The sequence below is a fragment of the Canis lupus genome, chromosome 12 (assembly GCF_003254725.2).
Source record: "Canis lupus dingo isolate Sandy chromosome 12, ASM325472v2, whole genome shotgun sequence".
NCBI lineage: Eukaryota > Metazoa > Chordata > Mammalia > Carnivora > Canidae > Canis > Canis lupus.
Window position 1 is genome coordinate 23,847,249 of NC_064254.1, and position 27,714 is coordinate 23,874,962.

Here is a 27,714-nt window from a genome sequence, read left to right on the forward strand (position 1 = left end):
AAAGGCATGGCAGATATTGTCAATGACACAATCCTTTATCCCTTCTAGGGACAGGAAGGGCCCCAGTTAGCACATTAGTTGCATCCTGTTTGATTGCAGATTTTTGCTGAACACATTGACCTCTGACTCCTGAGAGAGGACTGGCCCAATGACTCATTGCCTGAAGGCTTGTCTATCATGACACCTTCTGTCCTCGTAGGGCTCAAATGACATGAAAACAGTGCTGCTGTGGGGAATTAAAGCAAGGACAACTTCCATAAAGCAGCTCACTTGACTGCAGAGGAGAAGGCATTGAAGTAAAGGTCTTCCCCCTGACTCTTACCAATATGCAGGTGACACACGCTCTAATATCAAGGAAAACTGAGTAATGTGCTTACTTCTTCATAGTAGAATACCTGGATGACTTTCAATGACACCTTGACTTTAAGGAATGAATGTTACAGCAGTCACAGATTCTAGAGGTGATACATCTTGAAAGTAATCACATGACTTGACCTAAGAACAACAACAACAAAAATCCTGAAGTTTCCAAAGAGAGGTAAGCTGACTTAATTTCAAAGCATTCAGATTCCCAGTCTTGTATTATTTCTACCATTTTCCTGTTAGACTCAGAAGTTTCTTGCTTTTGTATCTTGTTCTTGCCTTGCATATGTATCTCTACCACAGCAGATGCCAGGTAGATATAGTCAGAAATAAGTAGCTTTTAGGAGAATTCTAGAATCATAGAAATCAGGCTCCCAAGGTTTTCCAACAAGTCTTAAACCTAATACTTGCTACTGGTGTCTTCCTGTCTGTAACAGGGGTTCCTGGGTGGGGTAGAGAAGGGAATTTCTTTTAATCTGTTCCTGACAGGCTAGAGAGATACAAGAAGTTAGAAAGAGGTATACTCCTTTCACGAGTGGATTTAGGAAAGAGAGCCTGTGATTAGGTCATAGAGGAAGCCTGGGATGCAAAAGATAATTAACAGAGGATAAAACCTCAGAGAGCTAACCATGACAATATGCTCAGGGAGAGCCTAATCCAGGATACTACCAAGAGACAGAGAGCTATTAAGCCTTATTAATAATGTTCATTAATAAGATTAATTAACTTTTTATAAAATTTAGGTCAGTGGTTCTCAACCTGGACTCTGCACATCAGCATCCCAATACCCAGGCTGCAACTGAGCCAGTTAAGTAGAAGCCTCTGGGGGTGGCAGCCAGGCATCAGTTGTTTGAAAATCTCTCCAGCTGATTCCAATGTGCTGCCAAAACTGAAAACCACTGATTCAGGCCGATCTGAGAGAGAAAGATGAAGAATATCAGCACATATTATTTCAAACGTTATTAGGTGAGATTCCTATTTGAGAGTTGGGGAAGATGGAAATACTGATTATCTCCAAGCAAATGGGCCAGGTACAGGTGAGACCTGGCAGGCAGGAAGCAGCAGAAAAACAAGAGGTCTGGGCCTCAGGAGCAAAAAAATCTCTGCAGTCCACAGGGTTTGTTCAAACAACAGAGGTTTTCAGCAAACCCCAAATTTGTTGATTTCATCTCTCCTTCTATGCAGGAGAGATGCTCCTTCTATGCTCACATCATGCAGAATCTGGAGGAGTGTGTCTAATGGAATGCAAAGAGTTAAAGCAATGAAGACACTGTGATTGAGCAGTGTCATTATAACTAGGGCAAGAACTAACCTCAGAAGCAGATGAAGATTTTTATTTATTTACTTTGAAAGAGAGAGCCACAAGGGAGGGGGAGAAGGAGAAGCATACTCCCTATTGAGAAGGGAGCCTGATGTGTGGCTTGATCCCAGGATCCCAGGATCATGAACTGAGCTGAAAACAGATGCTTAACTGACTGAGCCACGCAGGGGCCCCCAAGATGAAGATTTTAAACATTCAGCTGAAAGGAGTAGGGAAATGAAACATTATGTGACATCCCACTACTACAGAGAAAGTTGAGGCTCAGAGAAGGAGACCTCAATGTTTCTGATGCTATTAAAGCTGGTAAGTATTCAAGATCTAGAATAGTCAAAAGCTGAGACAAAATGGCCAACAAGCACCTGAAAAGATGCTGAAGGTCACTAATCACTAGGGAAATGCAAATCAAAATTATAATGAGATACCACTTCTCACCCATTAGGATAGTTACTATCACAAACAAAACAAAACAAAAAAGAAAAGTGTTGGTAAAGATGTAGAGAAATCATAACTCTTGTGCACTGTAGGCGGGAATGCAAAAGGCACAGCTGGTATGGAGAACAGTATGGAAGTCTCTCAAAAAAGTAAAACTAGAACTACTGTATGATCCAGCAATTCCACTTCTGGCTATATATTTTTTAAAAAATTGAAAGCAGGGTCTTGGAGAGATATTTGTACATCCATGTTCATAGCAGCGTTATTTAAAACAACCCAAAGGTGGAAGCAATCTAGATATCCATTGATGGCTGAATGATAAACAAAATGTGGTCCATACATGCAGTAGAATATTGTTCAGCCATAAAAACAAAGGAAATTCTGACACAAATGACAGCATGGGTGATCCCTGAGGACCTTATGCTAGGGAAATAACAGTCATATAAAGATAACTCTTATATGATGCCACTTACATGGTTAGAATGGTAAATTTTATGTTACATGTATTTTGCCACAATTAAAAACTATAGGGGCACCTGGGTGGCTCAGTGGTTGAGTGTCTGCTTTTGGCTCAGGGCGTGATCCTGGGGTCCTGGGATCGAGTCCCATATCAGGCTCTTTGCAGGGAGCCTGCTTCTCCCTCTGCCTATGTCACTGCCTCTCTCTGTGTGTTTCTCATGAATAAATGGATAAAATATTTTTAAAAATAAGTAAATAAAAAATAAGTAAATAATAAAAATTATATATAACCAGATATTTTTAGATTAGAAAAAAACAAGGTATAGTAGAGTTTCTATAATATGCAAATATTTTTGGCTAAGGAAGAATAAAACTTAGTATAATCTCTTATTTCTTGCTTTATGTGTGTGTACACATTTTTGTATGTGTGTATGTATGTGTGCTCATGTGTATATGTATTTTACACACATGTATATTTAGACCAAGAACCAGTAGAAGAATAAGTAGGAAACTAATAAAATATGGGGTGGAGGGAAGTGGGACCCAGACCTCTGGTGACACCTTTTTAATAGTTTTGACTTTTGAATCAAGTAAATGTATTGCCTATTAAAAATTAAATTGTTCAAGTAATAAATCTAAAAACGGACAAAGCTGAGGAGAGAAGAGGCAGCGGAGTGAGGGTTGATCCCCTGCGGGCCTCTTGGGGCCTAGTATTTAATAGACACATCAACAGTGGCTTTATTCCAAGTGTCTGCGGTACCCATTTGTCTTGGGCTAAGACAAATGTGAGATTAAAGGGAAACTCTCCTCGGAAACAGACAGCAAAAGCCTAAGAATTCCAGAGCGAGAGGCAGGGGAGTCCCACCCTGCCCGGCAATGCATGAGGCCCAGCATCTTGCTGAGGATGGGGGAATCCAGGGAATTGGGAACCTGGAAATGCTCCCAGAGGGCTGTACATTACATATGAAGGGAACCACAGTCCCAGGAAGGAGGGAAGGCCCTGTCACCCTGGAGGAATAAGGAATGTAGGGCCCAAAGGGGAAAGAGCAAAAACTAAGCTCTGTATATTGAGCTGGATCCAAAGGGAAAGAATCCTGGAGTGTCTCAAATGCCACTCGTTTCGAGGGGAGTTAGTATACATTTGGGTCCTCTCTCCCCATAGAGAAAGGTAGCATCCCCAGTTAACCCCTTGGTGCATCAGCTCTCTCTGTGGTGACTCAGTTTACAAACTGTACACTCACTCTGGAGCCCAGCTCAGCTTGACCAGCATCCTGGCAGGCTTGAAACCAAGGATATCTTCTCTCTGTGTTTCCCTCCCCTTCCTCTTCCAGGCAAAGCTAATTCACCACTTGAGTCTTTGGCTGCAAAGCAAAGTAGGTTTGGTTAGTATTTTTCCTGGAAAATTTCTCATGTAGCACACATTCTTGTTGGATACATTTCCAGAACTGGTCTCGAAGTGTACGTGCATTTAAGGTTCTGACACACATTGCCAAATTGTCTCCTAAAGAGGCCATTCAATTTCTACTCTCTCGGCAGTCCACCACGTTCTCGCCAACACTGTGCACAATCAGACTTTTCTGTATTTGCCAGACTACTAGGGAGAAGTGATCTCATAACTCTTAAATTTGAGTAGAGTTGGACATTTATATTCTTCTAATGGGAATTGTATTTTCACGTCTGTTAAGAAAATTTTAGGTGCGCCTGACTGCCTCCGTCGGTTAAGTGCCACTCTTGATTTTGGCTCAGGTCATGATCTCAGGGTCCTGGGATCGAGCCCCAAGTCACATGGGGTTCCAAGCTCAGTGGGAAGTCAGCTTGTCCCTCCATCCCTCCCCCATTTGTGCTCTCTCTCTGTCTCTCTCTCTCTCTCTCTCAAATAAGTACAATCTTTAAAAAAAAAAAAAGAGAGAGAGAGAGAGAGAGAGAGAAAAGTTTATCCTTTGCCATAATATTTTCCCCAGTTTGTCTTTTGACTTTGTGGTAGTTTTTTGATGGGTGGGCATTTATTCACCTTTCCTTTCATGACTCCTATATTTTGTGTTTTGCTTAGAAAGGCTTTCCCCACTCTGAAATTATATTTTTTTAAAAAGTTCTCTCTTGGGGATCCCTGGGTGGCGCAGCGGTTTGGCGCCTGCCTTTGGCCCAGGGCGCGATCCTGGAGACCCAGGATCGAATCCCACATCGGGCTCCCGGTGCATGGAGCCTGCTTCTCCCTCTGCCTGTGTCTCTGCCTCTCTCTCTCTCTCTCTGTGACTATCATAAATAAATAAAAAATTAAAATAAAATAAAATAAAATAAAAAGTTCTCTCTTGTGTTGTCAGCCTTTTTTCAGTTTTAGTTTTGGTAGGGTACCTTAACAGAAACTTATTTTGAGGTAAGGCAGGTTTCCACCAGTCAAAATAAAGAAAGCATTTCATAAAACTGGACATTTTTCTTGTATATATGTTCCCCCCAAGACATTATGGCTCTGGTTTCTGCCTCCCTAGGACTGTTTTCAAGTAGTTCTCATAAGTATAACCTAAAAATACATCTATAGAAATTTTGCTACCATCGAGCAATGCACAAGCAAGTTTCCGTGCCGTGGGCAGCCTGCATTCTGTTCTGGCAGCCACACAGACATTGTTTTTATAGTCTTAACAACAGTTTCCAGTAAACAGATTACACCGCGTGGGAGAACTAACTTTGAAAGGGGCCTCAGTTGAACTTTCATTATTTGTCAATTATCAGCATGAAGCTACTTATAGATTTCATGTGACCGGTTGTTAATAACATGGGCGAGAAGATGTCCAGTAAGGAAGATTCTAAAGGGTTTCATTCAAAACATCAAGAAATATTTCCAAAGCAATGGTTTCATCAACTTCAAGACAGGGTCAACTTTTAACTTATCTTCTTATGTGATCTGAAAAGTCTGCCAGCAATTATTTATTCTAATCCCCATCTCTAGGAAGAATATTCCCAGTGCTTATTCTTTGCTGGGACAAAACAACAAATATACTGGATATACTGCATGTTGGGTGATGAAAATTCTAGAATTCTTGGTAGGAACACAACCCCCCATCTAAATATATTTCCAAGGATCTCCACCACCAATACAGTTCAAGCAATATTAATATGGAGCAAAATGCTGTTCTCTTTTGCATTCTCCATAGTCCCCTGTACCTACCATTAGCTGGATGGCAGTGAGATGATCCTTCCTGCCAAATCAATAAGAAACAGAGAAAATGGAAAGACAATAAAAAGCCATTATTTCTAGGGGCATGTTGGCGGTGCAGTCAGTTAAGTAGTTGACTCTTGGTTTTGGCTCAGGTCTGATCTCAGGGTCATGAGAGAGAGCCCCATGCTGGGTTTCAATCTCAGCACTGAGTCTGCTTCAGATTCTCTTTCCCTCCCCCCTTCCTGCTTGTGCTAAGTAAATAAATAACCTCAAAAAACAAACAAAAAAACCAATGCTATCATCCCTCAAAGCCATGAACTGTAGAATCCTTTGGTTCCTCCCCAGCCCCTAGCCCATGAAGGTGATGAAATCTGGATTCCACTCTCCATACCACCCCACCTCTGCACCTTCTGACCTTCAGGTACTCAATACCGCATCTGCAATGTGATTGAAAGTGTTTTTAATCACCAGCACCTGGAAATACAAACTTTCCCAAGGAGGGAAGCCAGATTCAGCTAAGAAGAATATGGGATGCCCGGTTAAATTTGAATTTCAGATAAACAATGAATAATATTCAATAAAAGAATATCCTATGCCATGTTTGGGACTTTGACTAACAATTTTCATCATTATCTGAAATTCAAATTTAGGGGCACCTGGGTGGCTCAGTCGGTTAAGCATCTACCTTTGGCTCAAGTTATGATCCCAGGGTTTTGGGATGGAGCCTGCTTCTCCCTCTCCTTCTGCCCCTCCCCCTGCTTGTGCTCTCTCTCTCTCTCAAATAAATCTTTAAACAATAAATAACATAAATGCAAATTTAGCTGATGTCCTATATTTCACATGACAACTCTATTCTCAAGGCAGCTACCTTAGAACAGCTATAATGAATAAAAACTCTTTCTCATAATGAAATAAAAATCTGTCTCCTACCTATTGGTGGTCCTTCAGATATTTAAAGCAAGCTATAGAAGCACTAAAGTCAGACAGACTTGGGTTTAGTTTTGTTACTTTGTGCCCTTGGCAGTTTCTTTAACCTGTCTGTTTTCTCATCTCCAAAACGAGAGATTATTATCTGCCTTACAGGGAAACCATTATTATTATAGCTCTTAGAAGCCCCAAATAATGTTGTTCAGCCTAGTTAGAGTCGTGGTTATAATCAGCCACAATTCTAAGTAGTGTTAACAAAAATTTAGAGGTGACTGTTTTCACTAAAATTGTTGTTACCCTTTTCCTGGGAGATGAAAGGGAATATCAGTTAGAGAATGTTTAGAGTGGTCAGAGAAGGCTTGGCCCCTGATTACTGCACACATCATCTATAGCTAGTCATGAAGATGGGCTCCTGAGCCTGTTGTCTCAAAAGTCCAAAGAGCATTTCTAAGGTATTCACAGGTTTTAGTAGTTATTTCTCAACTACAGTAACTGTAATCTTGAGAGAGATTATGTTCATTATAGAGAATGTTAGTTGTTGGAAAATAATTGTTAGTCCATTTAATAGTCTAAGTGAATTTTTTCATCAAAGCTGTGATAAGGTACCTATTAACTATGATTTCACTGGTCTGTTATAATTAAAGTAAGGCGTGCTAGGGCGGCTCAGTTGGTTAAGCACCTGCCTTGGGCTCAAGTCATGATCCTGGGATCGAGTCCTACATCGGGCTCCTGCTCAGTGGGGAGCCTGCTTCTCCCTCTCCCTCTGCCCCTCCTCCCTCCCTGCTAGTGTTCATCTTTCTCTCTCTCAAATAAATAAATGAATAAAATCTTTTAAAAAATAATTAAAGTAAGCAGTATATAAACTGTGCAGATTCTCTTATAAAAATAAATTTCATTGGAATAAAAAACTGTAGGCATTTATATTAAACATACAACATGAAATCTTGTTCTTTCATATTATTATATCCATTTCCAATATAGTTCTGAGCTGCATCTTGGCCTCTCACCTGTAGAAATCAGCCAGTTGCCCTCATCTTATGATGAGGTATCACGGTGGAACAGGATTTTCTCTTCCCTTGTGCTGGGCATTATATTTCTAGTAATAAAGCTCAAGATCCTTTGACACATCACAACTGACTTCCACTGAGCTGTCAACTACAATCACTTTTTGTTCTTAGATATGCTGTGGATAAATTTCTTGTATTTTGCATTTGGTTTCCTCATTCCCAAATTTATAAAATTTGTTAAAATTCAGCTTTTATTTGTATATTGCAAATCTAATATACCCAGATTGTTTTTGTACTCATCTAAATCTTTACCATTTACTTGTTTTTGTTGTTGTTGTTGTTGTTGGTAGTGGTCACAGGCAACATTATTTTTTTAAACCATATATTTAAAAAATATTTCTTGATTTAGAAACTCAAGATTTGAGACAGGATGACTGAAGAATCTTATGTTTAAAAACTAAAAGAGACTCCCTCTGTGTAGCATTGTAGGAGAAGGAAGAGGTTTTTCTTACCATCAAGAAAATGCTTGGTAACCATTGTTCAGGTCAGTTAACATGGGTGACCGGATGGCTAATCACTCTAAAGTATCTATCTAAGAGGAAGATCATGAAAGGAAAGCAATTAACAAAAATAAAAGCAGGTCTTTGCAATATTTTGAGCTCAGCAGAAAGTAGATAAGCTTTATTTTGCGTTTTCAAACATGTGTTCTAGAACCAGGTGATCAGGGCACCTGGGTGGCTGGGTTGAGCATCCAGCTCTTGATTTGGGCTCAGGTCTTGATCTCAGGGTCCTTTTGGCTCCATGAAGAGCCCACTGGAAAGAAAAGAATCAGGTGATTATATTTCCTTTATTTTCCCACAAACCTGTTGGTAGGTACACATTGCATAATGTAGTTCTGGCATTTATAGTTCTATGTCTAGCTTTGGAACAGCTTTCTATGTGGCAGTGGGGAAGAAATGGCACTTCTCTGCAAAGGCCATCCTTGATCTTAAGAGACATAAGCACCACATACGAGAGATAAGAAGCAACTAACTACAAGCCAAGATCACTGATTCTTGGCAAGAAAGATGGACTCCTCCTTCCAGTTGGAGCCATAAATCAGCTTAATCCTAAACAATGTTTACATATTATCCTTTAAAGCTAAGGATTTCCTTGCAAAACATCACAAACCAATTGGGCATTTTGAATATATGTCACAATGTAAAAGAATCACATTTCTGTTGCTTTCCAATTGTCATTTTAAACCCATCTGCCTATCTCTTTCTAATCTTTTCCCACACTTAGCTCTCAGGTAAGTAATGTCTGTAGAAACGAAGCGAATTCTATTTTTTAAAATATGTGCTTTATTTCACCTATTTTTGGCAAGAGAAGCAGGATGGGGAAGGATATATTTTTATGTTTTTTTTTTTGTTTTAAGTTGCTAAAGCACTCAAATTAGGAACAGATAAGCAAGAAACTGATTAATAAAATGTGGGCCAGGACACAAAAAAATAACTCTGAAAAATAACAGCTCACAAATAGCATAGAAAGACAATAAGCTTTGGGTTGAGCAAGAACTAGCTAGTAAATATGGGTTCCTCTACTTATTAACTAGGTGATTTTTAAGCATGCAATTCTCAGAGATTCAGCTTCATCAAATACCTTACCAGCAATTTAGGATAACTATTTCTTTATCTTTTTAAGATTTTTATTTATTTATTTGCCAGAGAGAGAGCAAGAGCATGCACAAACGGGGAGCAGAGAGGGAGCTACAGAAGGAGAGGGGGAAGCAGGCTCCCACCCTGAGCAGAGAGCCTGATATGGGATTCCATCCCAAGACCCTGGGATCATGACCTGAGCCAAAATCAAGAGTTAGATGCTTACTGGAGCCACCCAGGTGCCCCAGGACAATTGCAATTTCAACAGTTGGGTAAAAATTAAGAAAACATGATTCCTAGCACAGAGACCTGTAAGAATCACTCCCCATTCCTTTCATCCTATCACTGTCTGCCAACATATAGTGAAGGTAGGAGGAGTCAAACCTCAAAATGGCTCAGTATTCTTTTAGCTTTTCTCTAGCAGTAATAAAAACTGGAGAACTTCCCTGTCCCCTGAAAACTGTTCTATGTATATGGTATGAAAAGTGCTATCTATCTTGATTGTTTCTGGGTTGTTTTAACAGTAACTCAGAGGCAAGCTAGCTCATGCCGACTGCAAATAAACTTTAAATAGTTTTGCTTCCTTATATATAATATTTTTTAGATAAACTTTCCTTTGAGGTTCACAAAACAGTTCCTGCTCATGAGGTGTTTTGTGTACTTTGGTTTTCTAGAGAATGCTATGAAGCCATTCCTTTGACTATGAAAGTGATCTTACTGGCACCAACCAAATGTCAAACCACACTGAGAGGTGTGTACAAGGAGGGAGGGCCCATAAAAACATGTTTCATCTATTGCCAAACTTTTTTCCCCCTGCTTCACAAAAGAGTACAGGCCTTTTAAAATTCATGCACTGCTAATGTGAGATCCCTTGGGAAAAATTTTGAATGATATACTAACTCTGACCAGCTAGGTTAATTCCTTGGAGCTACCAGTCCAGCAGAGGAGCCTTTTGGGTGCCAGTGACAAGTACATATTCCCAGCCATGAATATTAGGTGTTCTCCAATAGAGAGCATCTAATGTTTCCATATAATAGCACCCTTGAGCCTCTAGGGTTACAGAGGAAGTGGAGTTAAGAAGAAGGAAGTTGAGGCAAGGCAATATTTAACTAAGAAGGAGTGAGGTAGGTTCTAGTGAATTCCCAGCCTAGAGTCTTCATCTATTCAATAGTCTCATCCTATTTGAAAAATGCCCATTAACTTCCCTGTGGCTCTATTGTCCTTGTTAGGGAGCCACTGATGCTCATTGTACTGTTTTTGTTGTTGTTGCAAATGTCAGACGACACTCCTGTGGCCTGGAATAGACAATCTTTGCTTGGTTGGCTGTGTTGTTCACTTCCCAATATTACAAATAGCTTTTTAGCAAAGTGAAGTTTTGAAGAAACATTCCCTTTCTAATCTTGATTATGCTGAACCAATAATTGGATTTTGATGTGTCATTCCATTCATGTGTGATAAAAAGGATTTTGAGATATTTCAGAGCTTTTAAAAAACTTTCCTCATTACGTAAAGAAGTTAAAGGATTAAAATATGGCTTTTATGATTTAATATTGTGGTAGGTAGCCTTCAAAGATGGCCTTCAGTGCTCTCTGCCTCCTAGTGGTCATGCCCTTGAATGTGGGCTAGACCTAGTGATTTGCTTCTAATAGAAGATGGCAAAAGTGATAGGATGTCATTTCTGTGTTTAGGTTTTGAAGACTGTGACTTCACCTTGTTGGACTGTATTGTCTTTTTAGCTTGCGTACTTTGGTGAAGCAAGCTGTTATATTGGAAGGGCCCATGTGGCAAAGAATTGAGGGTGGTCGCTAGCCAACAGCTAGCAAGGAAGTGAGGCCCTTAGTCCAAAGCCCATGAGGGATGGAAACTTGACAACCAACCAACGAGTGAACTTGAAAGCGGATCATACCCCAAACGAACTGTGACACAGATTATTGAGACCTCCGTGGAAACTTTGATTGCAGTCTTGTAAGAGATCCTGAAGCAGCAGACCCAGCTAAGGTTTGCCCAAATTCTTTTCTTTTTTTTTTTTTTCCAAATTCTTGGTCACAGAAACTCTGAGATAAGTTGTTTGAAATCACCAAGTTTTAGGGCAACTGTTGTTCAGAAATGGAAAGCAATACAGGTATCATTCTCTTCTTAGTTTTAAAGACTAAAATAACTACAGATAAACAACTTACAGTGTCTTTGGTCTTTTTTGTTTCATAACTGGGCATACCAACAAGGAAGTATAGCATGGCTTCAAAATTTAAAACAAAGTAACAATCACTCACAATATTTACCAGTGATTTATTCTAAGTAGTGGGCTGGTGAGTGATTTTATTTTCCTCTTGGTGCTTTTATGCATTTACTAAATTTTCTACAGTTACCAAGTGTAGTTTTATGATAGAAAATGATAATGAAATGTATCACTGAATGTGTAAGAATCCTACTTCCAAAATGCAGTCAGTCAATGGACTATATCAATGGACTATACTAAATAAAAATTCTTCACTGAATTAACTACCTTTTAAACATGGTCTGACAAAAGGAGAAGATTCTGACACTGATATACTAAACTGACATTTAAAAGATACGTTTTTCAGGGGTGCCTCAGTGGCTCAGTCGGTTAATCATTGACTCTTGGTTTCAGCTCAGGTCATGATCTCAGTGTTGTGAGATTGAGCCCCATGTAGGGCTCAGTGTGGAGTCTGCTCAGGGTTTTCTCCCTCTCTCCCCTTTTGTGCCTCTCCCTGCTTGCACTTTCTCTAAAATCAAAAAATAAAAAAATCTTAAAAAAATAAAAATGAGAAATGTTTTTTCAGAGTAGTGTGAGAGTAAGAGTGAGCAAGAGGACATGTGCATGAAAGTACGAACATGATTTGAAATATATTTGAGTGATAGAATTAGGATAAATGCCTAGGACCACTTTGTGAAGTACTACAGTCAAACTAAGCAAAAATGAAGCAGGAAAATCTGAATGTACGTCATTCCTTACATATCTCTCTTAGATATTTTTTTGTTTAGGTCAAATTATATAGATCTTTATACAGATCTCTACACCCAAAAAAAATTTTTGAAAAAGGCTTGATTTGAAAATATTATATACCATGACAGGTCAGTGAAGAGTTCCAACATTTATCCACACACATTGTCAATGAACTCAAGCAAAAGGCAGAATATTTAAGTTTAATTCAAGTAAGTCATTTAGGATACTTTTGCTAGCAAGAGGAATCAGGACTCTGGTAGCTAAGTGATGAGTCAACTTTACAGGGGAACTCGTTACGCATCTTGTAATGGTTGGAGGGGAAAAAGATGTTAAATATTAGCTGTCTCAAATCACACCATCTTACTCAGCAAACCAATTTTAAAAGGTTGCTACTATTTTGGAACTTGATAATTTGATGAGACATGAAACAATGGAAAATTAGTCTAGTTATGGGACACAAGACATTCCCAATACTCCAATTATCTCAAGATGAAATTTGCTGCTCTGGAAAACCCAGATGTGGTGCGGCTTCCTAAGAGAGGTCAGGATCATGTCTTCCTTATGAAAGCAGCATCTTTAGAAAAGAATGTGTAGGCCCTGATGTCACGGTGATGTGTAGTGGAATTACTACTGGTCTCAGCATGAAAAGATTGATCTACTCAGTCGTTTTCTAGCTGTGTGAGCTTGGACAAACAACCACCCCTCTAGTTTCATTTAAATTATTCATTAAGTGAAAAAAAATATTCATTAAGTGCACTATTATTCACTATTTCAGTGACTGGTTGGCAACCTCCGTAAGATACACTTTTGTGTTAAAAACTTTATAAACCCAAATTGACACACAAATGTTAAGACTAAAGCATCAATATGGGTATAATTGGGTATCTAAAGAAGCAAAAGTTTTCCCAGGAGAAACAACTCCAAATTAATCCATGATCAGATGTTATATACGTTACATCTGAAGACATTGCTTCAAACCTGTTTTATTTCCCTGAATTCACTGGTCAATTCCCAAGTAGGTATACTGTGACTAACCTGTTGACCAGAACATATTTCCACAACTGCTTGTTTTTGAACAAACTTTTGTTTGCTAGTAATTAGAAACATAACCATGTTATATCTTTCTACCCTGGTTTGTCCTCCTTTCAAAAATATAGTCTTCGTGGCAACCTATTTTTAACTCTTGCCCACAGCCAGATCTAATAAGTATCTATCAACATACTATACTCCAGAGGCCTGAGACTTCTGCCTTGAAAAGCCAGAGCTAAACACACACAACCCCTAGCCTACTTGGGACTTTGAAGCACAGCCTATCCCAGCTGAAAGGCAGGAACTTCCACCCATTCCTCGAATCCAGGAGGTGACTATTATTGCTTTCTCCATGCAGATTCTGCTACAAGCACAATAAAAATCAATGAAGATGTGGGATAGCTGAGAGTAATTAACAAAATGCTGAGACCATCAAAATTCACATTCTTGCAACCCTTAGACAATGCCCCAAATATAAGTCACTCTTGGACATACATCTGCTCCTGTGTGTTCATTCATACTGCTCTAGCATTCTACTGCCCTGATCCAAACTCCACTCACAGCCTGCTTTCTTCTGGGGAGCCTAAAACCTGATTCTCAGGTAAAACCCATCCTTTGCCCTCTGCTTCCTTCCATTGCTCCAACCGTTTGCTCTTCCTGTTCAAACCTGACTGGATCAATTAACTTTCTGTCCCGTCTGTTCCTACATTAGGTCACACCCTGGAGATCAGGGTAACTATAAATCCATGGTCTCGCCTACTTCAAACCTTCTCTGCTCAACTCCAAAACCTTAACCTATAACCTATTCCTTAACCCCAGGCAGGACACTGTATCTTCTAATTTGCTGAGAGGAGTGTCAATGCAGGGTAACTCCCTTAACTTCTCTTGTCCCATCTGAATCATTCTTTACCTCAGAAAGGCATGTCCTTCCCCATGAGCCCAATTCCTCTGACATGATGATGTCAGAAAACATGGGAAGTAAGGAGATAAACAGGTGGTGATTGTAGCAGGATAGGTGAGAGGTAACAAGGGCCAGAAGTCAACTGTGGCTTTGGGAATATTGATATGTTCCCCCACCCCCACCCCCCCAACCTTGAATTTTTGAATAGCTAACATAGGCTATAATCACTATAACCACTAGCAAAGGTGTGCAACCTTGCATAACTAGGAGCAGAGGGGAAAGGAACTTTAAAGCATCCTTCTATCCTGTGGAAAAGATGGCTGGGTAGTAGCAGAATAAAATAGTGTAGAACAGTGATCTCCAAAGTAGAATGTATGCAAGGTGACTGCATAGGATGTGGGAAAATAAGATGTCTATTTATAATTACATTTTGTCTAAAAGAAGAAGAGGAAATTAACCTTTAAGAACATTTACTACAGACTGGCACTGGTGCCTGCCTTCCAGTGACATTCAATGTCCTCTTATGATCCCTATCTGAGGTGACCTGAGGACAGAGTGGGAGTCTCAACAGCTCCCAAACTCCTCAGTTTGCTTTCAGCATGTACAGCAGACTGTGGTTTATCTAGGTCAAGCTGGGTAAATTTACAGATTTTATGTCTTTTAATAAAATAATGTACAAAATGGATCCCTACAAAGAAACCATGAATTTAAGACACTTACCGTGCAACAAACAAGAAAGTGACAGAGATGACGCTTCCAAAACAAGCCCTTCATCAGCCACATCATGAGTTACACTATCAAATCTCCTCAGATTTGATAAAAATGTGGTCAAAAAACTGTCAAGACTAATTAAAATATGTACATATACCCACACTTACGTTGCTAAAGGTCAATCTCAAACATTATATTGAGCCTTGAAAATTTAGCTAATGATAAAATACAAGAAAAAATACCTTAGGAGAAATTGATAGGCATACATTGAAAATATTTGCTCAAAAAACTTTTATTGGTGGAAATATACTTCTGAAGAGGTCTGGAGACCACTGGCATAGAAGTTAGACTGTAAGGCTGTGGGAACTAAATACCCTAGTCTTTGCTCTGCGGTAAAAGTAGTTATACCTTAAGATTAGTAACATTATAAAAGAATGGTTTGTTTTATCTGAGGATAACTTTTGAAAGCTTCTTAATCTCCAGTTTATTTTTTTTTTAAGATTTTTAATTTATTTATTCATGAGAGACACAGAGAGAGAGGCAGAGACAGAGGCAAAAGGAGAAGCAGGCTCCCTATGGGGAGCCCGATGCAGGGACTCGATCCCAGGACTCCAGGATCATGCCCTGGGCTGAAAGCAGATGCTCAACCTTTGAGCCACCCAGGCGTCCCTCCAGTTTATTCTCATATCTTATGCAGTCTTTAATTTAAAATAATGGAGTATAACAGAAGTGTGTGTAAACTAATATAAAATTCCTTTGAACATATTTTGCGTTGCATATATTCTTAGCACATTAGAGGCAGAGTGAAAGATTCCGTATTTTTGTTGTCCTTCACCCAGATATGTAACATATCCATAGACTCTGAAATTATCTAAAATCAACCAAAGTTGTACAATTCAGTAGGTTAAGTCAGATTTTAAATAGTCATATGAACTATTGCACAAACAAGTCACCCAGGACTCCATTCTCTTCCCAGTGGATTTTGGTACATCAAGTCAATCCCTATGACAACTGAAGGGCACTTAGTAAAATACCAAAAGACAAAGTATCTGTCCTTGCCTTGCCTCCTTTGTGGGACCCCAAAGGCAAGTTCACAGCTAAGTGGCAGTGTTACTAGCTAGACACACACACACACACACACACACACACACACACACGCATGCATATACTGTTGGGTGGTTATCAGATCACTTACCTGACAATAAAGCACATGAACTTCAAAGCACCTTGTCAGAAAAGGAGTAAATCACCACACCTCATTAGTTCTGCTTCTTGTAAACATTTAAAGCAAATTTTGAAATGATTGAAAAAAAAAAAAAGGGAACAAGATCCTTTCCCAGTTTCTCATCCTTTCATCTTTTACAGGTGACTCCCTGGGGGCCATCAAGGCCCCATCCAAAGCCCTTCCACCAGCATTTCTCGCAGAAAGAACCAGATCTGAGATTTGGCCAGGCCCATGCCCTGACATCAAAGAGGATGTTTCATTATTTCAAAAGAAGGTAGCAAACATTACATGACTGATAGTTTTGATTTTTAAGACAAAAAAATCTACTCCATGATTCCCTAATGCTTCAGAACTATTATATTAGCTAAACAAGGAGGCCATTTGACTGAAGTGACTCTAAAGCCTTGGTGGCCTACCTTAGCAAACCAAAACCTAAGCCGGTAAATTCCTCAATGTTAAAAATCAAAATACCGAGTTCCCCCAGCGCCGGCCGCTTCCTGGTCCCCGTCGCAACCATGGCTGAAGAACCACCTCAGGTTGAACTGTTCGTGACGGCCGGCAGTGATGGGGCCAAGATTGGGAACTGCCCCTTCTCCCAGAGACTGTTCATGGTACTCTGGCTCAAAGGAGTCACCTTCAACGTAACCACTGTTGACACCAAGAGGCGGACCGAGACGGTACAGAAGCTGTGCCCAGGAGGGCAGCTCCCTTTCCTTCCCTACCGCACTGAAGTGCACACAGACACCAACAACATTGAGGAGGTTCTGGAGGCAGTGCTGTGCCCTCCCAGGTACCCCAAGCTGGCAGCTCTGAACCCTGAATCCAACACGGCTGGGCTGGACATATTTGCCAAATTTTCTGCTTACATCAAGAATTCAAACCCGGCACTCAAGGATAATCTGGAGAAGGGGCTCCTGAAAGTCTTGAAAGTTTTAGACAATTACTTGACATCCCCCCTCCCAGAAGAAGGGGATGAGACCAGTGCTGAGAATGAGGGCATCTCGCAGAGGAAGTTTCTGGATGGCAATGAGCTCACTCTGGCTGACTGCAACCTCTTGCCAAAACTCCACATAGTACAGGTGGTGTGTAAGAAATACAGGGGATTCTCCATCCCAGAGGTGTTCCGCGGGGTGCATCGGTACTTGCATAATGCCTGTGCTCGGGAAGAGTTTGCCTCCACCTGTCCAGATGATGAGGAGATCGAGCTGGCTTATGAGCAAGTGGCCAAGGCCCTCACGTAAGTCCCTCCTGAGGCTCCGTCTCTCCTCTCCATTTTCTCCACAAAGGCACCAGCTGGTTTTCACGTGGCTACCCAAAGGACACACTTCAAAATGGCCTGTGGGCAGAGTCCTGAAGCGCTTGTACAGGGCTGGCTGGGGGGCTGGAGGGGATGATGGGGAATCTAGGTTAAGATTTTTATTGTGGGGTGGTGCAGGTAGACAGTGTATTTCAGTAATAACATACAGATTGGAAATTAAAAAAAAAATCAAAATACCAAGGACAACCAATCACCAATAGCCAACTAGGCCTTAAGCAATAGCCAAACAATAATTTTCTTACATTGCTTCTGCTTACTCTCTGAGTGTCTTCCCCTGAGCTCCTCCTGTCAGTGGAGCACATACCCAACCACTCCCGGTTTTGGTGCTGCCTGATTCCTATAGATTTTTGTTCAAATAAACTCCTAACATTTTTAATAAAAATTCGTTTATCTTTTAACAGAACCAAACTTTAAGGTTTTTAGAGTTGAGATTCATTTCAATGCCCTATTTTTTAAAGAAAAAGAAAGAAGAAAACAAAAGAAAAGGAAAAGGAAGGAGTGTGGGTTGGGGAAGAGGGTTGTCTGCTGCATGCCCTCAAGCTTATGTGGGAGGACTCTTTAGAAATCAGCCTGAGGCTCAAGGATTAGTTGGAGAGCAAACAAGTATCCGGCATCAAAGTCTGAAAAGCTCCCTTCGAGGGCAACTACTGATAACTAGGAGTAGTTCCTTAAGAATTCTCTGAAATATCTTAAATCACTTATCTTTTTCTTCAAAAGCTTATTAAACTACTAAAAAAAAAAAAAAAAAAAAAAAAAAAGCAAAATCCCAAGGTCTCTACTCTAACAGGGGTGGCATTCAAAGAGGCTGAGATAAAATCATTCCCTTAAATTTCCTTGAAGTGGAAATGTGATCATCTAAAAGCACCAAAGGAATAACCATTTCAACTACTTTCTCAGATGGTATGTTAATAATCAAATGCATGAATTATAACATATGATCTATTAGGTAGAATTACCCTTTCCATCAAGGGCTCTCACCTGAGACCCATGCTTTCAAAAAAAAAAAAAAAAAGGAATTACTATCACCTAAAAGTGGCACCACCTAAGTTCTGTCCATGTATGGGCAGCCCGGGTGGCTCAGGGGTTTAGCGCCGCCTTCAGCCCAGGGTGTAATCCTGGAGACCCGGGATAGAATCCCATGTCAGGCTCCCTGCATGGAGCCTGCTTCTCCCTCTGCCTGTGTCTGCCTCTCTCTCCTCTGTTTCTCATGAATAAATAAAATCTTTAAAATAATAATAATTTCTGTCCATGTAGTCTCCAGGCTCTTCATTATTGGCCTTCATGAAAAAAGGCCAAGCAGGGAAAACATAATACTATTCCCTTGAGCCTGAACACCACCACTGCCTTTTGTTGAAACAAATTTACAGTTATGGGAAAAGTCATGACCCGTCATGTCCAAAATAACAATCTGCTGTTCTTCTAATTATCTATGTATTTTAGAGGTTTATATTAGAGAGAGTGCACATGAGCGGGGGGAAGGTAGAGGTAGAGGGAGAGAAAGAAGCTGACTCCCAGCTAAGTGTGGAGCCTGACACAGGGGTTCGATCCCAGGACCCTAAAATCTGACCTGAGCCAAAATCGAGTGTTGCCCACTTAACTGAGCCACCTAGGCATCCTACATATTTTTTTTAATAAAGATTTATTTATTTATTCATGATAGAGAGAGAGAGAGAGAGAGAGAGGGGCAGAGACACAGGCAGAGGGAGAAGCAGGCTCCATGTGGGAGCCTGACGTGGGACCCTGACGTGGGACCCGATTCCGGGACTCCAGGATCGCACTCTGGGCCAAAGGTAGGCGCTAAACTGCTGAGCCACCCAGCGATCCCCGGCGTCCCACTTCTAATTATATTTGATGCCATTTTTCTATTTAGGGAAATTTGATCATTTGATTTTTAAATGCACATAGGTCACAAGAAGATCATTGTTATTACCTTAATGATAGAAGTAGCCACCGTGTCAAATATCTCCTGGTTTTAGTTCATGGTTTTTTTTTTTTTTTTAGTGATTTGCTCATTTGTTTATTAATTTATTAACTGTTTCCCCTTGTATATAAGATGGCAAGGAACCTACACCCTCCGGGTAATACACTGGCTGGTACACAGTTGTTACTAAAAATATTTGTAGAATATTAGGTATTTGTTGATGTCATTTTTATTACATATTTATGATCTATCCCTGCATTTTGATGTTTCCCAAACTTATTGTCATGCTATTAGTAAAAATACATCAGACATACAACCTTTATTAAAAACAAATGATAGAAAAAGTTCTTTAAATAATCAGGTATTCCATATGTTCAAGTGAATATGTTTTATTAAATGCATACTAATATCTTTCTATAGTATGTGAGTATACATAATAAATTAAAATGTATATATTTATTAAATATAGATATAATACCAGAACATGATTATTTCAGATGAGAAATCAAAATAAACCCATTTTTTAAGTATCTTTTGGTCACTCCAAATTGATATTGCTCATAAAAAAATACACGGATTTTCCCTGGGGAAAAAATTAATTCCATAGCAATGTAGTTAAGGGACGTGTTTTATTTCATAGCTTTCTGCAAGCAAAATTGCTTTGATACAAAATGAGTTCAATGATACAGGTGCTACTGTCCACTCAAGCAAAAGAAAACCTCACATTTATATGAATGCACTTTATAATTATATTCTTACAGTATAATAGGTCTAATGTCCAGGATGCCTCTGGCCTCATGTGAAGCCATGGCACAGAAATGCTGCAAGGTTCTTGAATATCATGGCACTGGCAAGTGCTTAGAGTACCTTCCTGTGAGTTCTTGGTCAGACACTGCGTAAAGAACTGTGTGGACGTGCAGTCTGCTTTTAGTTTACATTTAAATCACCTCAAAATATATCCCACATGTGTGTCTTTTGGCTTTTCAGAGTTTCTACAAAAGCAAGAAGATGTCATGAGGTATCCATCACATTAGCTGCGGCTGTAGTGTGTGGCTGTCAGTGAGGAGGTGGACTTACCTGTAGGTACAGTCATGGATTTGAGTGTGTGCCCCCCCCACGTTACAGTGCAGAAATGTTAGTGCATGTTAAACTCTCTTCCCCTCACGTATCATGTGACTTTCACCCCAGAATATCTGACAAAAAAATTATACAGATAAAATAAAAAGACAAATACACAAATAAGGCCATCTGCAGAATTTTAAACTCACTTCTTGCAATTATTTCACAATAATTTCTACATCATATTTTACATCTTTCAAACTTAAATAATAAATGCTCAAGGAAGGGCCGTGCTGGAACCAATTGCACTATCTCTTTGAGGACTTGTCCAATTTGCTGGCCGGTGATTTCCTCTGGGGCGTGGGGATTTTGGAAGGCTTGGCTGTGGATGGCCGAGAACCTGCTCGGGGTGTAGGCCTGTGTGTCGGGGGGACAGTCTCCACGTCTGAGCACACAGACTGGATTTCTGAAATGTCAAAGTCTGATGCATCGCTGCCTCGGCGGCTGCTGGCCCTGCTGCCAGCTTTGCTTCCGGCTCGGCTTCCTGGTCGGCTGGGAGTCTTCTTGGGATCTGAGGAGAGAAGACAGAGTCGAAGCGCCCTTTATTATTACCGGGTCCATTTGTGACACATTCTTGAAACCTAACGCCACGTTTAATCTCAACAATCTTTCCTGTCACCTAGTAGCACTCAGCGGACACCTGTGGATGCGTGGCCTTTCTCCATCCTGCTAGGGTAGGCAGCCTCACTCTAAGTAGATGTCATAAACAAAAAGCTAGGTTTACAAACTAAAGGTACGTTTGGACTTAGTCGCTGAAAACAGGATTCCACTGACTACAGACAGATATGAGGAATATACCTATATAAGATTATGCTTTCCAAAGTCTAACATGTGTACCCAGGGATGTGTGCAGCACCCATATGGAGACAACTCTTAGGTGATAAGTAATTCAAAGCACATAGGAATTTAAAAGTAAGACTTGAAACTTGAAAGATACTTCAGGCTTGCTGAGCCCAGAACCCCAGGGACTGGGTTCACTCTTCTGTGAAGAAATAGGAGAAGCACAGGTGTAAGGCCCAGGATGGTTGAGTTTTTCCAACCACCTGAGGTAGAGCCTAAGGCAAGTTCTAAGCAGGCAGGAGAGTCAAGACCTTCCAGCATGAAAGGACAGGACACTGCTGTGGTTTTTCTCATGTTCATCTTTCTTCGGTACTTTCCAGAAAGGACATTCCTGTCCCTTGTCCTCATGACTCATTTATCCCCTACCTTAGCTGGAAGACTGGGCTAGGTGTCATTTCAAAAGAATATAGCATCATCGATTTGTTATTTCAGCCCCAATGAAGAACAGCAGGGACTTTAGCCTTCAGATCACACTGCAAAAAGCCATTAAAGAAAGACCCCATTCCACACTCACCAGCAAACTGTGTTCGGACTCTGGCGGCTGCGGTAGTTATCAAGCCACTGTCATCCCCAGAGTGGAAGCCTTTCCCTGATAAATAGCCTGGGAGTCGAAGCTTGCTTCCTTGGATTGGTGTACCCTGTATTTAATCAGAAAAGGACACATCAAGAAATTGCTCCTGTTGGATGATCTGCCACTGACACCACATTACAGATGGGTGGAAACCCTCCACTGGCCCTCTTCAGGAGGGGGAGCAGGCGGGAGGGGGGGGCAGCTTTTTGATTAAGTGGTATGGGATCTTACTGATTGCTTTCCTCATTTCTTTTTCTTTCCCTGAATTCAAAAGGAATTCATGTTGTAGAGAACACACAAAAATAGAGATCCCCAAATGATAGCAAGAGGAGAAAAAAAAAAGGCAAATTAAACCATGAGCATATTAGTATCTTCCAGGCTGTCTGCGAGTATTACAGAGTTAGGACAGTACTGCCAGATAAATGGGGACTGCATGGTATAGAGAGCAGGGGACTCTGAAAAGTTGTGCTTGGATATTCTGTTGCCTCCAAAGCTTTTAGGGAACCAGGCAGAAACGAGCAGAGAGAATTAGAACAATAAGCAAATAATGCCTAAGCAGTCATCATTAAACAAACTTAACTCCAAAAAACACATAGTGACATTTTATAACTTGGTACCATGCCACTGTACCTACTTCTAATACCTTCTACGGTCTTTCCACATGAGACATAGAGATGATGATTAGGGAAAACCCTTTAAAAATTCACATAGAAGCTCATTGAGAATGCCTAAAGTAATCACAACTATGAGATTTTATTATAAGTCTAAAATGACTGCATTTTTTCCAGATCACTACAACATTCTGAAAATTCTCCCAAAGTTAAAAAAATAAGACTCCCAAGAAGTACAAGGGATATGAATTTTGCTTCAATGAACTCATAGGGAACTGTTTGGAGGAAATGAATCGGTGCATATTATGTGTGTGTGTGTGTATGTGTTTTATTTTATTTTATTTATTTATGATAGTCACACAGAGAGAGAGAGAGAGGCAGAGACACAGGCAGAGGGAGAAGCAGGCTCCATGCAGGGAGCCCGACGTGGGATTCGATCCCGAGTCTCCAGGATCGTGCCCTGGGCCAAAGGCAGGCGCTAAACCGCTGCGCCACCCAGGGATCCCTGTGTGTGTTTTAAATTAGTTTTTTTCTCTTATAAGTTGTAAATGTCTAATAAAGCATACGTAAGACCTTTTGATACATCAGAGTTGCAATTTAATATACATGTAATATCTGAAATTCATTTACATATGTACTCTATACATACAATTTAAGGACGGAATTTATATGTGATTTGTATAACTATAAAATTTTCACACAGGTAAGGATAATCTTTATTTTTTTTAAGGTTTATGTATTCATAAGAGACACAGAGGGAGAAAGAGAGAGGGGGAGACACAGGCAGAGGGAGAAGCAGGCTCTTTGCAGGGAGCCCGACGTGGGACTTGATCCCGGGTCCCCAGGATCATGCCCTGGGCCGAAGGCGGCACTAAACCACTGAGCCACAAGGGCTGCCCAATCTTTACACTCACCTACCTAATCACAACTTTTTTCCATATGTGAAAGATGAGGACCTGAGGAGGACAGTGAATTGCCCAAGATCTGGCCGCTCTGATTTAGTTAAATTCCTAACTTTGGAAGAATCTTAACAATTCAAGAAAACAGTGAGGACCCTCAAATTATGAAATATATCATTTAAGGTGTTAGAATTCATTGCCATATAAGAACCAAATCATTCTTCTCATAAAGCCCTGATTGTTCTTATTTTATTGTCACAAACCCTACCTAGTTCTCTTACAGAGCCCTCCATAGAAGTATACTATTGTTTTCTCTGTTTGGCTTTTTTGTCTGATGAGGCTATTTGAAATAAACATAAATTTTATAGTAGTTAAAATAACATAATTTAGCTCTAATCTGGGAGAGACTATGCTTTTTAAAAATCTGAACTAACATAGCAGCACAGTCCCCAAAATTTAAAACACATATGTTGCTTGAGGCTCCTTAAACTATTCTTGGTTTTCATTAGGGGAAGGGAAGGAAAAATAAAACAAGACAAAATCAGAGAGGGAGGCAAATCATAAAAGATGCTTAAACATAGGAAACAAACTGAGGGTCACTGGAAGGGAGGTGGGCAGGGGTAGAATTCTACCTCTGAAACTAATAATACAGTATGTGTTAATTAAACTGAATTTCAATTAAAAATAAAAAAAAAACTTCTCAGTTTTCTACAACAGATCCATCCTTAGTTGACAGATCTCTAGATAACCTATGATACTAGCCCTTCCCACCTGCGGGAGGGGGTGGACATGAGGGGTCAGGGAAGGAGGAAGGAGGAAGAACTGAGGGGGTTGTTTCTGCCTTGATTCTATCACCGCCAGCAACGATATTTGCATCATTTCCATCTGAGTCATGAAAGTAATGAAACATTCTGTTTACTTATTATTCATGTGAGGATTAAATAATAGATTAGAAAGTGTTTTTGAAAAGCATAAAGGGCTTTTTAAAGGTACTATAGCACCTTCATAAAAGGGTCCTGGCCTTCAACCTGAAATCCTTCATTTCAAGACAAGTTGTTTAGGGACATTTCCCCCTCCTCCTTATTGTGATTCTAATCAAACATATGATTATTTGATACCTATGCGTGTCATTTTAGAGAACTTTCTTTCAAATATATTTGGTTGACTTTCAGTTACTGTAGATGATCTGTATCTACTGTAGATGAAATAACTTGGCAAATTTTATATGACCTATCTTATCCCCATAAACTATGCCATGTTAAAAAGCTGGAGCATACTTAAATAGTAATCATGAAAGTCTAATAGACACATACCTATTGAAAAAGCCAGGTAACTTTTTGCATACCTCCGCCTCCAAACCACAGCACTGATAACCAAAAGGCTTATGTCTTACCCACCCAGTGTTCTTGGGCAGAAATAAAAGTAACAAACATTCGGAAGGTCTGTGCTCATGACGGGCACTTTATAAACATTCTTTTAATGTAAGTGATTCTCTTGCAAATGACAGTGTCTTTCACTCTCCCTTAAATGGGGGATTGTTGCATTTCTTGCTCACATTATGTCTAGAAGCATGAGCATAACCAGGAGCTTTAAAAGAAACTTTACTTAGGTCTGAATATAATCTCCTTATGTATAATTTTACTTTTCTCACAAGAGGAAAAAGTAAAATTAAGTATGAGTAAGAGAACAGAAAGAAAAAGGAGATACACAGGCCCTGCAAGTGTGACTATGTTGGACTATGTTCAGCTGACACCATTCAAAGAGCTACAAACTGTCTTTTCTACATGAACCCCTCACTCATGTCTTTCCAGAAATGCTGAGTTGATACTTATCTTACAGAAGTCTATAAAAAGACACAGCATTAATCAAAAGTATGTGTATTAAGAGAGGGTTGAAGCAATGTTAGTGCGTGACAGTGTCAATTAAAGAAGACTGTTAGACTAGAATCTGGGGCCTTACGATACCTCTGCAGATGGCACGGAAAAGTCTGAGCACTCTGCTGGTTTACAAGGAGTTGACATTTTGCTGTTTGTCAACCATGGTTTACCATAATTGCGTGTTAAAGGATGGAGAATCTGTATGAAACAATGGCAAATCAAATATAAAGGACAGTAGATAAAAAACAAACCACAGAAAGAGATATTCACAGCAAAGAGTAACATTTCACAGTAAGAATGATAATAATTAAAAATAAATGGAAAGATTTGATGGCAAATCATATACACCAAAAAACAAATAAATAAAACTTTATTTAAAGAGAAAAAAAAGACATACTCTGAAAGGTAACTAAAGTGCCTATATAGATACTCTCCATATGGGCCACAAGTCTCCAAATGGGCCTCCACATATAATATGCACACACATGTATGCAAATCCTTCATTTGTCTTACTGAGAGAAGAGATACAAATGGAGAAGACTGGCCCCATAATTTCTAGGGTCCTAAAAACATTCAAAAGTATACTAAAGACAGTGACTGCACGGGAGAAGGACAACACTTCCTATGTGAGTCCTACCTTGGGTGTGCTGGTGGCAGGGACCTGTGGAGAGGCTGCCTGGCCAGCCTGACTGGATACAGAAGTTGATCGGTTGGGTGAAGCTCCTCGTGATGACGGCCGTGATCTTCGGCCCCGGGGTCGGAAGGCAGCCATCCCTTGACTGGCACCATCTGCTAGAATGAACTTCTCCCGGAGTTCCATATTTGTCCTTCCTTTAGCTGGATTATGTGATGCGCACACACACAAAAGAGGAGGGGAAGAAAGAGGTGCTCTGTCATTCATAGGAAAAACCACCACCTGGCACCACAGATCATGTTGAGGATTTCAAGAACATCTTTTTGCCATGCCAACTCCAACGCAGCATAACAAAAAGTTAAATGCATTCTTTTGCAATGCATTCCTTTTGGATACAAGTGAGTTTGGGAAAGAAAAAAAAAAGTGTGTTTATTCTAACACTAGACACCAGCAAGAATAACCACTATTAAAGAAGGAGTCAGCATGAAAATGGCAAGCTCATGCTAAAATACTGTTAATCCACCAGCTACTGATGCCCACATGGTCCATCACCCCTTCCCCACACTGAGAAGACAAGCCAGTAAGGCAGGGACTGTGGCTTTTGCATGTACTACTGAGGTAAGGAGAAGGCCAGTATTTATTTAAACACTGGAGTTAATTAAATAATAGGATTACACAGAACGAGAGATGGCTTGTTAATCATGATGACAACATATAAAACCCTCAGGTTTTTCACTTAAATGAGGCAACCAGTAATTTTATTTTATGCCTTGAAAAACTCGGTTTAACCAACATGCAACAACGAACACCAGACTCAAGGATATGAGCTAATCGGTGATGCGACGCTCATACGAACACATATGCACATGGAGGACGCTCCACGAGAACCCGATGAGCAACGTGTTAGCATGTGCTTGATCACTTATAGAACACCTACGTTTATGACACACCGCAAGTGTGCCAACGTTTCAGAATTTAAATTTGGAAGCACCAGCTCAGTTGGATATGAGTTAAGCCATACGCGATGGATGAAGCGTGTTATCTTAAAACAAATGATTAAAGCAAGAATGTCAAAGTAGGAAAGAGAAAAGGCAAGAGAGGAGAGGCAAAGAGAGGGGTTGCCAACCTATAGTAGGCTGAGTAGTAGTAATTGAAGAGTTTGATTCCGAACGTAACATTTTACTCCCATGATGATGAACTAGAAAAAATGACACAGGATACCAATCACATTAAAGAATACTGTTAGCAAGAGAAGAAACAAAGTACAGTAGTTGAATATGCAAGGGGTGCTCAGATCCGGCTTTTAGCACACATTTTAGAAGAAAAGTTGCATCAGGAAAAGAAGCACTCAAAGATTTGACTCAAAAAAAAAAAAAAAAAAAAAAAAAAAAGATTTGACTCAGTAAGAAAAATGTATTTGGAAGATTTGGCCACGGTCACGCTAACTTTTCTAAGCAACTCAACAGGACACTACACATTCTAATTGCTGTTTCGTGAGAGGAACTACATTACTTGAGGCTGCATTATTTTCAAAATATTAATAAAAGGAGTTTTTGTGATTTTATCCCTTCCATGGATGCATCAATGACTTGCAGAGAGCAGAGCTACTGAGTAGGTCTTATGACAATCCAGGGTGCCCTTAGCAGAGTGGCCTGCTCACTGCACAGGAAAACTCACTCAGATGTACCTGTGCTCAGATGCCAGGACTACAGTAACAAAGAGGCCTCACAGGAGGAACCCCAGCTGCCAACTTGGTAGCCAAAAACAGTTATCAGCACAGATATTTGCTATTG

At 40.1% G+C, this 27,714-nt stretch overlaps 2 protein-coding genes across 31 annotated transcripts in view; one reads left to right on the top strand and one right to left on the bottom strand.

Moving 5' to 3' along the window:
• The first annotated feature begins 387 nt into the window (after positions 1-387).
• On the top strand, positions 388-17,491 carry LOC112641787 (chloride intracellular channel protein 1-like). The gene is made up of 3 exons (XM_035698099.2): positions 388-538; positions 1,107-1,329; positions 16,272-17,491. The coding sequence occupies exon 3, from the start codon at positions 16,584-16,586 to the stop codon at positions 17,370-17,372; it is 789 nt and encodes a 262-aa protein (XP_035553992.1). The 5' UTR covers positions 388-538; positions 1,107-1,329; positions 16,272-16,583; the 3' UTR covers positions 17,373-17,491.
• A 2,489-nt stretch (positions 17,492-19,980) lies between these two features.
• Positions 19,981-27,714, bottom strand: part of DST (dystonin) — a 480,962-nt gene continuing 473,228 nt past the window's right edge. For 15 of the 30 annotated variants that reach the window (XM_025419100.3, XM_049092202.1, XM_025419094.3 and 12 more), the window contains 5 exons: positions 27,048-27,119; positions 25,925-26,124; positions 25,375-25,485; positions 21,844-21,967; positions 19,981-21,000 (listed from right to left, as the gene is read on the bottom strand). In XM_025419100.3, coding sequence (XP_025274885.1) covers positions 20,738-21,000; positions 21,844-21,967; positions 25,375-25,485; positions 25,925-26,124; positions 27,048-27,119 — 770 coding nt within the window. In that variant the 3' untranslated portion in view covers positions 19,981-20,737. The remainder of the gene's footprint in view (positions 21,001-21,843; positions 21,968-25,374; positions 25,486-25,924; positions 26,125-27,047; positions 27,120-27,714) is intronic. The other 15 variants (XM_025419112.2, XM_035698100.2, XM_025419111.3 and 12 more) reach the window with 2 other exon arrangements.

Excerpts from the sequence above, each read along its gene's own strand:
- LOC112641787 (XM_035698099.2), top strand. The coding sequence starts at position 16,584 with ATGTTAAAAATCAAAATACCGAGTTCCCCCAGCGCCGGCCGCTTCCTG.